General features: G+C 50.6%; 1 protein-coding gene across 1 annotated transcript; it reads left to right on the forward strand.

The window, feature by feature from the left end:
- Positions 1 to 3,740: 3,740 nt before the first annotated feature.
- Positions 3,741 to 7,645, forward strand: TCL1A (TCL1 family AKT coactivator A). The gene is made up of 3 exons (XM_060001168.1): positions 3,741 to 3,860; positions 7,035 to 7,205; positions 7,589 to 7,645. The coding sequence occupies exons 1-3, from the start codon at positions 3,741 to 3,743 to the stop codon at positions 7,643 to 7,645; spliced, it is 348 nt and encodes a 115-aa protein (XP_059857151.1).
- Positions 7,646 to 11,536: the final 3,891 nt, after the last annotated feature.

Raw genomic sequence — 11,536 nt, forward strand, 5'->3', positions numbered from 1 at the left:
CGCTTTTCTAGGAGGAATAAAGAGAAATGCAAAATATTTTTCTGAGGTCAAATTAATGCAATCAAACTAAATTAAAGAAGAATTAAGGGTGCAGCAAGAAGAACCATGCTGGGGCTTCCCTGGTGGTGCAGTGGTTGAGAGTCCGCCTGCCGGTGCAGGGGACGCGGGTTTGTGCCCCGGTCCGGGAGGATCCCACATGCCGCGGAGCGGCTGGGCCCGTCAGCCATGGCCGCTGAGCCTGCGTGTCCGGAGCCTGTGAAAAAGAAAAAAAAAAAAGAACCAGGCTGATGGGCAGTCCCAGCGATAGGGTGGGTATAATACCCAACATGTGGAGTAATCCCATGCTTGAAAAGGGCTTCGGATACAAATTTAGGTAAGTTTTAACCTGTCTCTGGGCAAATGGGAGCCTCATTTCTAGCTCCAAGTGTCCGTTACAATTCTATTGATCCTACATGCTGCTCACTGCACCAGTTTGTCAGCGTCAACCATTTTGTGTGTTTTGAGTAGGGGTTATGGGTGTCTGCTTTTGCAGTTGTGTTGTGTGTGTATTGGGTTAGCATAGGACCTTGCTACTTGGAGGTGGTTCATAGACTATCGGTGTCAGCCCCACCTTGGAGCTTGTTAGAAATTCAGGATCTCAACCCAACTCTATCCAGTTAGTGTCTGCATTTTACCAAGTTCGCCATATACACCTTAGAGTTTGAGAAGGGCTTAAAACTTAAAGAAAACTCTGTTTAGAGAGAGACAGTAGCCATGCAAGGATTAAAGCTATGATCAGTCCCTGAGTTTTACTTAGTATATCCTTGTCTCAGATTCTCCATTAACCTAGAGACAAAATTTCATCCCTATGGGTTAAAGTTATAACATTCCTTTTACCCTGAGCTCACTTAGTCATCAGCCTTAATTATCTAAAATATGGCCCAGGTATAGGAATTAACGAGAAGAACAACAAAACACTCCAGGCAATTAGCATGGATGCAGCTTCTATATTTCACACATTGGCGAGATTTCAGACCCTCACGAGCCTAATAATCTTGGTGTTATGGTTCCCTGTACACAAAAGATTGGAAGCAGCGAATTAAAAGTAGAGCCTAGGAAAGGAAGAGCAGGCTTGGGTGAGGTTCAGAATGAGAACTGACGGTAGAAAGAATGGCTTTAACATTTTCACGGTTATTTAGTTGTATAAGTCTTGGTCATACCTCCAAAACAGTAACTCAGATCTTAGAGAAGTGGTTCTCAACCTTGGCTGCCCTTTAGACTCACCTGAGGAATCCTTTAAAAAATAAAACCCAAAACCTCAGTCTTAGAGATCCTGGTCTCATTGCTCTGGGGTGGAGTCCAGGCACAGGTGTTTTAGAAAAGCTTCCCAGGTGATTCTAATGAACAGGGTTTTGATCCATTAGCTTAATGGTGTGGAGCCACTCACTGTAGGGCCCGGAGCTTCCATCTAGCTTGACTCATCCATTACAAAAGTGTGGAGATGGGGCCAAGACAGCAGAGGATTTGCTAAGTTCATACGTGATACAGGCAAAGTCAAAACGGGCTCCAAGTCAGGACATGTGTCAGTTAAGGATGTTATTAAAAAAAGGAGTCCACGTAATTGCTTTGTGTTACTTTCTATATGAAAGTTACTTTCTGTATGAAATAGCGGCTTGATTATCCTCAGGGAGCTTGCAGACTAACAAAGGCCAGAGCTGGAAAGGAGCACAGAACTCTGAAGCTAGGCTGGCTGGCCGTGAGCCCTGAGATGGAGCAGATAACATGCTGAAGGGGCTGCCCTGTCTCTGAGACCCCCCAGGTGCTATGTTTTCCCTCTCACAGAATTTCCATAAAGAAGGCTCAGGTCTCCAACAGCAGCTGCTCGATGAACTCCACAGTCATGCTTATTTCACTGATCATTTTTTGGACCCGCTTCTCAAATGATTTTCTAAATCCTACACAAGAATGATGTATACTCCCATTCAATGTTAAGAAGCCCTCGTGTGAAACTGAAGAAGTATATTATTCTTTCAAAATGGGGGCGGGAGGAGAGGGGGAATCATATTCCCAGAACGTTCAGAAGCATATCCAGCCAAATGGTTCTGATTCTTGGCCCATTATTTGTGGCCTCTTAGAAAAGCAGAACGAGTGCTAATGAAATCAGCAGACCCAGTGGCATTGTGGGTCCTGGAGCCATCCATGTGGCTGAGACAGTGGCCACAATGGCTCCTGGGTGCCCCCTTCCCTTGCCACAAGAGGTCATCCCAGCAGCACTGTTTAAGCTGGACTTGTTTTCGTTTTGACCTCAAAGCTTAGGACGGGGCTGAGACTTCCTCAACAGAGTATATGACCGTATTATCTTGCTCCCAGTGGCTATCTGGGTCCGGAATTAAGAACCATTCACAGGGAAAGCCGCCTGAAAGCCACAAGTCTGAATATTAAACAGTAGCACCATTAGGGGCTGCAGTGGGAAAGAGGTTTGCTGGGCTCATGTCACCTGCCTCCGCTCCCAACTTTACTTGGCTTTTGTCTTCTATTTTGTGTTCATGGTAAATCTAATTATATCTCCATCACCTTAGCTCACCTCAGCACCTTCCTGGGAATTAGGCTGTCTGGTTAGGCAGAGAAGCAGATACATACCTTTGCTGACAGAGGGATCAGGTGTTAAGCTCATTTTCACTTCTGAGACATTTCAAAAGATCATAAATTATTTTCTTAGTGCCTAGTCAGAGAGACAAGAAAGAGCTGGAAGGTGAGGCACCACTGGTATCGTTTGAGCAACCAGGCTGGAGCTCCTTTTACATGTTTCTCGTATTTTATTTTCTTAATTGCCTTCATGGGCATGTGGTACAGCAAAATGAAGTGAAATTGTTTTCCTTATTCGATGTAATTTACAGAGAAATGCTTGACTCTAGAACCCCAGGGACTTTTCAAATCCATTGATCTTGGGGTGGAGGGAGGGGTTTCTTTTTAAGCATTCATTTTGGAACGGATGTTTTCACTAATGAATTCAAAGACTATAAAGGGAAAAACCCATGCTTCTTCACTACCACCTTTCAGAATAGCTATCAGATGACCACAGCATCATCAATGAATGGAAAACGTGTTGGAGAGAGGGAAGGGGGGCTTCAAGAGCTGCAATTTACCAAGGAAATTGACTGCGATACCCAAATCCACAGGCTGACAGTGGTGCCGTGAACCTGGGAAAGTCCAGGCCTGCTTCAGGCTTGCACCATCTCTTCTGATCCCAGATGTGCAGGGGCCCTGGCTCCGGGCGGCCACATGTCGACTGTGAGCTCCAAGCAGAGGCTCGAGTCCCAGTCTTGAGCGGCCACACATAGTGGCTGTCCCGGACAGTGGGGCACGGGTGTCGAGGGGAGCGGAGGACGCAGGTGCCTTCTGACAGAAGAAAAGGCCAAAGCCACAGACCCGAGTGCCTCCCCAGCAGTGGGGAGTAGGGGACGGAGGGCAAGGCTGGCTGGCTGTGAGTATGGAGGAAGTCCTGGGTCTGTGGGGCTGGATCTGCGCTCCTAGACGCTGCCAGGGTCTCAGGGCACAAGGCAGGCCTCGGTGCAGGGTCAGATCCTGTCGTGCCCTGTCGCTTCGGCACGGCCCGCCTCCCGCCCCGCCCTCCTCCCGCCCCGCCGCGTGGGGTCGCCCGTGCACCGTCCCGTTATAAAGCATCGAGGTTCCGGAGCCCGTGGACCAGCGAGAAGCCCGGAGAGGCTCCAATCCTTGCTTCCTAGACCGCTCGCGTCACCATGGGCGAGCTCCCTTTCTTCAGGGCGCACACGGCCTTGCACCCGGACCACCTGTGGATCTGGGAAAAGGCCGTGTATGTGGACGAGAACCAGCGCACCTGGCTGCCCGTAACCATCGAGGTACAGACGCTCTGGGGTCGGGCGCGCGGGGCAGCATGGGCGTCCCATCCGTGGCCCGGGCTCTGGAGCCGGGTCGCCCCAGGCCGTGCAGGCCCTGGAGGAGCCCCTCACATGCCGCAGGGCGAGGGCGGCGGGGAGGCTCAGAAGGGCAGGTCCACCCAGGGCAGCCGGGGACTCACAGATGAAACCACTTTGCACTGAGTGCAAGGATGAACAGTTCTCCGGGCCAGGAAGGAGGGTGGGAGAAACACAGAGAGAGGCACGTTGGCCAAAGGATGGGGACCCAGTGTGTCTGGAGTGTATGAATATGATCTTGAGTAAAATAGAACTTCTCTGGGCCTCAGGGTTCTAATCCATAAGATGGGAATAATCTCCAAGGTATGATTCACACACATGGCCAATTATCAAAATCTCCATAGATGAGCCCAGAAATCTGTATTTTGAAAGAACCCTCAACAGATTACGATCAACCAAGTTTGGGAAGCACTGCTCTAGAGTTTGGAATATTTCATACCTCCTCTGTGCTTTGGAGGAAACAAACTTCACAAGGTATATAGCAGTATAAAAGCCAGTATTGAATAGACGTTGACTTTGTTTTATGTGTAATGCCTTAAGATGGCTCTTTAGTTAATTTTTTTTTCTTTTTTTAAGAACTACAACTCTCTTACAGCACTTTCCATCGGAGCATGGATTTCCTCAAACTTAGGTGAAAAATGTTGAAACTTTCCATATATAAACCAAAGAAAGAACGTATAAAAGAAAAATTTAAATGCATTAGAACATTTATGTAATGTAATATCAGGACAGCTAAAAGTTACTGAGAGTGACTGTGTTCCCATTTTATAGATGAGGAAACAGAGGCATAAAAATGTAAATCTGTTCAAAGTAGTGCTGCTTGTAGGTAATGGGGTTGGGATTCCAGAGTCATAAGCACCATCTAAACTTTGCATCTTTATTGGCTTTTAAGATTTTGAAATACATATTTATATACATATATATACTTTTTTTTTTTTTTTGCGGCACACGGGCCTCTCACCGTTGTGGCCTCTCCCGTTGCGGAGCAACAGGCTCCGGACGCGTAGGCTCAGCGGCCACGGGCGCAGCCGCTCCGCGGCATGTGGGATCATCCCGGACCGGGGCACGAACCCGCGTCTCCTGCATCGGCAGGCGGACTCTCAACCACTGCGCCACCAGGGAAGCCCCGTACATATACTTTTAAAAATCAAGTCAAATATTCACTGTAAGTCAAGTATTTGAGGAAAATTTAAGTGAATATCTTTTTTTAATCTCTGGTTGGGACATATCTTCTTCAACATGATGCTGAAACTGCGAAGCAGAGTTTTTCACCTAATCATTATAAATCCTGGACAAAACATAACCCTTTAGCAAACCATGGGGCAGGAATTTCCCCACATAACTTAAAGGACCAGTATTCTTAATATGTAAAGATTTACATAAGTCAACAAGAGAGAGATGAATAAACAAATGTAAAATGGTTAAAGGATATGGAAGGTTATATACTAACACAGCAAGAATGGTGATTTCCACACTTAACACCTTGCAGGGTGATCTGAATTATTTTTTAACAGTGAGTTCTAATTTACTTCATAGACAAAAATTTTGAAAAGCTATTTCCACTTTGGAAAAATAATCATTGAACAAAGATAAGAGTCCAATTTTTATGCCAAGCAGGATTCTAGGCTGTGGGGTTTTGCAGTGAATGTGATTAAATCTCACTGCTTGTGAAGCTGACATTCTGCTGGGGGAGAAGGACAGCACACTAATTGAGGCCGGTGGTAAGTTCTGTAGGATAACTACAGTGGGAGGGCAGGCAAGGATGAGTGGGGTGAGGTCTTCAGGCTAGTCCTCCAGAGTTTTTCTTGTTTGTTTGTTTTTAATTTATTTATTTTTGGCTGTGTTGGGTCTTCGTTGCTGTGCTCAGGCTTTCTGTAGTTGTGGCGAGCGGGAGCTACTCTTCGTTGCAGTGCATGGGCTTCTCATTGTGGTGGCTTCTCTTGTTGCAGAGCATGGGCTCCAGGCTCGTGGGCTTCAGTAGTTGTGGTTCCCAGGCTCTAGAATGCAGGCTCAGTAGTTGTGGCGCACAGGCTTAGTTGCTCCGCGGCATGTGGGATCTTCCCAGTCCAGGGCTTGAACCCGTGTCCTCTGCGTTGGCAGGTGGATTCTTAACCACTGCGCCACCAGGGAAGCCCTCCCCTCCAGAGTTTTAATTTGCATGTGCCTGCCACATTTTGCCCATCATTTTCTTTGAAACCTTTCTGGACATCTGGGACATGCCTCTTATGTATATCATAAAAGTTGGATTTTGCTGACATTTGTCTTTATAGACATACATTTGAGCAGAGACCTGCCTTAAAAAAAGGGTGTGAGCCCTTCATGGATTTAGGGGAGAATGTTCCAGGCAGAGGACAGCAGGTGTGAGAGATTTCTGGGTGTGTGCACATCCCAGACACTGCGAGGAGGCCTGTGTGGCTGGAATGGGTGGAGGGTCCAGGATGGAACAGAAGGAGGTGAGAGAGGCAGGGAGCCGCTCTGGGGGCCTTCGGGCCATGGTGAAGATTTCAGTTCATCTGCCTGCGATTGGAAGGTGTCGGAGGGCAGCCAGCAGGGGAGTGACGTGATTTTTAGGTGCACACCTGGCTGTGGTGCTGAGTCTCGGCTGTGGGCCACAGGGCCGAGTAGGCGGCAAGTTGGGCAGTTGTCACAGTAGCCCAGCGAGAGGTGATGAAACAGTAACAGTGGCGGAGATGGTGACAAGTGGGCTGTCACCTGATTCTGGGGTCTGGGGAGATCTTGTTTAAAAGAGGTTGTATGATAAAGAAGAATCCAAGAAAATCCCCCATCAGCTGAAATAGGCACCAGACTCCATAGTTACAGAAGCTCTGGGGCCCCATGGCATACCCCGGCAACCAGGCATTTGTCACGAAGTGGACCTTTTGTGGCCCTGTCTGGGTATCTAGACCCATTCGAGTGCTGGTCATCTCGGCCCAGCCAGAGTCCCTGAGAGGAGCGTGCCTGGCTTCGGGATTGGAGCTTCTGGGAACAGTGACCACCAGCATCTTAGATGCGGGCTGGGCTGGGTGGGTGGCAGGATGGACCGTGGGTGTTTGTGCCTGCAGGACTGTGAAGTGTGCCCTGCCCTTCTCTTCTCTTCAGTTAGAAAGTAGCCTCCAAGTCCTCATGCGTCAGGAAGATGTCCCCCTGGGGGAGCCTGTGTGCCCCAGCCAGCTGGGCCCGTACCTGCTGCCCGTCATGTGGCAGCTCTACCCCGGAAGAAGGTACCGAGGCTCAGACTCCAGCTTCTGGCGCATAGTGTACCACATCGAGGCAAGTGTGCTTCTCCGGGGACCCGTCAGGGCATCGTGGGTGGCCCTGCTCCCCTTCCCCCATGTCTGGCCTCTGTGGTCTATCTGTTCCCTCCATTTCTGTACCAGAAGCTAAAACAATGGAGGGACTTTACAAATGCAGATTTTTAAAGGACCAGATTGGAGAGACATTAGAAGCAAATGACCAACCACCCTCGGGGGTCTCCAGCGGAAGCCCCTGGGTGGCAGGAGCCTCTGTGGCGGGCAGTCCCAGGGTGAAGGCTGGTGGGAGGAGGGGCCCCTGGGGTCCCCCCCATGCAAGTTCCCGCCTGCCACTCCAAGCCCAGGGGCCGGGAGGGGAAGGAGAATCCCGGACTCTGGCCTCCAGCTCCTTCTCTCTCACAGTTTGGCGACACGGAGGACATGCTCCTGGAGCAGATGGCAGACCCAGAGTATGAGTGACGAGGTGAGCCCCCGGGGCCAGGTCAAGAAGAGGGAACGCCCCTCCTGCCCTCCGTGAAGGCAGAACTGACTCCCACCCCCCGACTGCGCTGCCCTGCGACGGTCCCCAGGGTGGGGGATCCAGGCTCTCTCCTTTAACACCTCAGAAGCCAACCATTTTTAGGCCCCCTTCATATTAGGGGCACACAGCTAGCTGCACAGTGCTTCACAGGTGTGGGCACTGTCCCTTGATCATCGCATCAACCAAGCTGGGTAGTATTAACTTTACAGGTTATAAAAAGGGGTTTTGAGAGGCACAATGACTGGTCCAGGTCACAGAGCCAGGTTTCAGATCTGGGTCTTCCGACACCAAGCCGCTGGCTCGGACGCAAGGCCTCGGCTCTGGAGACCGGCACCGACCACCCAGCTCGCCCGTCCAGACTCTTCCCGGCAGCTCCACTCCCACCCACCCCACACCCTGCCCCTTCCTTCCCTTTGCCCTTGACCCTGTCTTCTCTCGTCCCAGGTCCTGCAGCTCCCATCTCCTCCCGCCCCCTGAGCCCCAAGCCTGCCGCGGCGATGTTCGTGCTCGTGTTCACCTTCGTGCACCCGCCCTGTGTGTTCTGCTCCGCCACACCCAGGTCCAGGAGCGGAAGGACGGGCAGAGGATGAGCCCCCCACACCGGACCTGCCTGCCGGAGAGGTCGTGTGCGGGTACAGCTTCCTCCTCCTGCCCCGCCGTACCCGTGTCTCCGGCTTTCTCAGCGGCCCGATGGTCTTCAGCCTCTGTCCCCGTTCTGTCCCTCCCAGCAACTAGCGTCACATCCGGAATGCCCTGGGCTGCTTCTCATTCTGTCACCTCAGCTCTGTGTCCTTCCGGCCGTAGGGGATGGGACCTACTCGCCTGAGCCTGGTCTCTGAGCCCCTGGACCAGCTGTCTCCTGTGGTGCCGGCCCACACATGCCCACACCTCGGCCAGCGCCCCCTGCCCCAGCAGGCTCGAGTGAAGGCCTGAGGAGGGCCCAGGTCTGTGCTCAGGACCCAGAGGCCTGCCAGTCAGCGATCCCCAGCCTGGGATGTGGCAGGAGGCTGGACAGGCGAGCCCTGTGGACGGGACCTCGGGTTGCCCACCTGTAGAAGGATAGAGGTTGGAGGTCCCCCTGTTTTACAGGTGCCCGCAGACCTGGATGTTATGAAGTTGTATGTAGCGTGAACACTTTGTAATGTTGGTTGATTAAATGTAAGACAGTTCATCTAACTTTGTGCCGGACCAGCTTCTATCCTTGACCCAGATTCTAGTGGAGAGAAGCGGGAGCAGATGGTCACTGAGTAAGAATATTTGAAATGGAAAGAATATTCGTGAATTTAGTGTATATATATTTTTACTTTGGAGGAAAGGTTGGAATTTTCTTTTTTTTTCCGTATAATCCAAATGCTCAAAAGCCCAGTGTTCTTAGAGGTATAATTTTGACAACCATTGGAATAAGTGACCTCAAAAAGTCTCAATCAGCATCTCCTGGTATTCAAGACCCCCCACCCCCGGCCCTGTCCTCCTCACCCTCCTGGCCCAGCCAGCTCTAGCTCCTCTGTCCTCACCTGGGTAGTTCCAATCCCAGCAGGAGTCCCTCCTCCCTGAAACTGTACCCAGCCATCCAGCCAGAGTCCCTTACCTACTTCACGTGCCCCGCAGTCACAGCCCAGCCCCGATGCCTCCTGCTTCCTTCTCAAGATCTGCTGCCCCTCGTCTACCTTCTGAACAGGTAAGCAGGACCTCAGGCATTACAAAGGGATGCCTTCCAGTCAAAGGAATCCATTCTGTGTGGAATACTGCTCCTCTCCACTTAGTGTGACTTTAGTCTATAGCTCTTCATCACAGAGCGATGTCAGGGTAATGACACAAGTAGGTTGTTAAGTATCTAATACGAGAATTATATAAGAAAATACTACATTTCCTATATTTTATTCTCTGACCCCAGTCTTCTTACTCGGCCCTAGACAGATAAGCGTCGGGTACCACGCGTGCCAGGTGTGCATCTTTTATCATTTTAACCCTATCGCCTTGCGTGGTGCTCGGCAGTGTAAAAGTTTGGTCTGTCGAAGCGTCAAAACATCAGACCAGGAGGAACATCAGTGATCAGCCAGTGGCCTCACTTTAGGAACAGGTCCAGGAAGAGGAAAGTTCTCATTTGGAGCTAAATGCTTGTGTGTCCCCCAAATTCAGATGTTGACGCCTTGACCGCCAATGTGTGTATTTGGAGGTGGGACCTTTGGGAGGTGATTAGGGTGAGAAGAGGTCCTGAGGATGGGGCGTTCATGATGGAATTAGTGCCTTTTTAAGGAGAAGAAGAGAGAAAGATCACTCTCTCCACGTGCACGCACCCGGGAAATGCCAGGTGAGGACACAGCGAACAGACAGCTGTCAGCGAGCCAGGAGGAGGCCCTCACCAGACACTGGATCTGCCAGCACCTTAATGTTGGACTTCCAGCCTCAGAACTGTGAGAAATAAACCTCTGTGCTTTAAGCTTCCACCACCACACCACACGGAGTCTGTTGTGTTCTGTTACAGCAGCCCGAGCAGACCAAGACAGTTCTTGTGCAAACTTCTCTTGTTCGTGAAACTTTGGCCATCACCGTGAACTCTGCTGAGGGCTGCAGATACAGCAGTGAACAAAGCTAAGCTGCTCTCATGCAGCTTTCATTCTGGAAAAAGAAGAACAAGAAGCTTGGAACGTGCAAAATCCTACAATGAAAACAGAACACAGTAACCTGGTAGCGAGTTAGGTCAGGTGGTGAAGGAATTCCCACCTGTGTAGGTAGCCTTTAAGATTGAACCTTGAAAATGAGAGGGATCTAGATTCTTCTTAAATCAGGCAGGAGAGTCCCAGGACGAGGAGATGCAAGTGCTGTGCAGGTTTAATTTGCTACGGAGGGCTTGTCTGGTGGTACAATGGTTAAGAATCCGCCTGCCAATGCAGGGAACAGGGGTTCGAGCCCTGGTCCAGGAAGATCCCACGTGCCGCGGAGCAACTAAGCCCATGCGCCACAACTACTGAGCCTGCGCTCTAGAGCCTACGAGCCACAACTACTGAAGCCCATGCGCCTAGAGCCTGTGCTCCACAATGAGAGAAGCCACCGCAATGAAAAGCCCGTGCACCGCCATGAAGGGCAGCCCCCGCTCACCGCAACTAGAGGAAGCCCGTGCACAGCAACGAAGACCCAACGCAGCCAAAAATAAATTATTTTTTTAAAAAATTTGCTATGGAAACTGAAACAGCAAAAGATCTTCTCACTAAAAGAAAATGCTCTTTTATGAGCATAAGTGGCCCTAATAAATTAACTATAAATGTGATGCAGAATCTCAGTTTTCCACAACAAGAATGACTTTGGGGTTGTGGCTGAGACAGCTGGGTGGACAATGATGGAATAGTGACACCTCCAGTTGGCGAGTCGATAGGCTGTTGATTGAATATGGATCTAGAACTCAGGTCAGGACTAAAAATATCAATGTAGAAATCATTAAGATATCAATAGCAGTGAAAGCCAGGGGCCTGACCTAGGTCCCTCTTGGAGAGATGGTGGCATCTTTGAAACCTGGAAGCAAGTGTTTCCAGAGGGCCGCTGTGGTGGGCTGGGGAGCACGCCGATAAGGGGCTGCATAGAGAGAAGTGGGTATCAGATTTGGCCACGTGGAGGCTGGTGGTGACACTGTCAGGGAAAGTTTGCTGTGACAGGGGCATGGCCCGGTTGGGGTAGGCGTAGGAGGGAAGGGGAGGTGGGGAGAGGCAGCCCTTCTAGGAGCTTTGCTGTGGAGGAGGGTGGCGTCGAGGCAGCTTCAGCGGGAGGTGATGGAGCCCGTGTGTGCAGCCCAAGGAAAAGGCCAGCAGAAGGGACAAGCTGATGAGGCAGAGCAG

Source organism: Delphinus delphis, chromosome 2, assembly GCF_949987515.2.
Source record: "Delphinus delphis chromosome 2, mDelDel1.2, whole genome shotgun sequence".
NCBI classification, from domain to species: domain Eukaryota; kingdom Metazoa; phylum Chordata; class Mammalia; order Artiodactyla; family Delphinidae; genus Delphinus; species Delphinus delphis.

Bases quoted from the DNA above. Each gene is read 5' to 3' on its own strand.
- TCL1A (XM_060001168.1), top strand. From the start codon at position 3,741: ATGGGCGAGCTCCCTTTCTTCAGGGCGCACACGGCCTTGCACCCGGAC. The intron at 3,861-7,034 runs GTACAGACGCTC...TCTTCTCTTCAG, and splicing joins GGCTGCCCGTAACCATCGAG to TTAGAAAGTAGCCTCCAAGT. The intron at 7,206-7,588 runs GCAAGTGTGCTT...TCTCTCTCACAG, and splicing joins GCATAGTGTACCACATCGAG to TTTGGCGACACGGAGGACAT.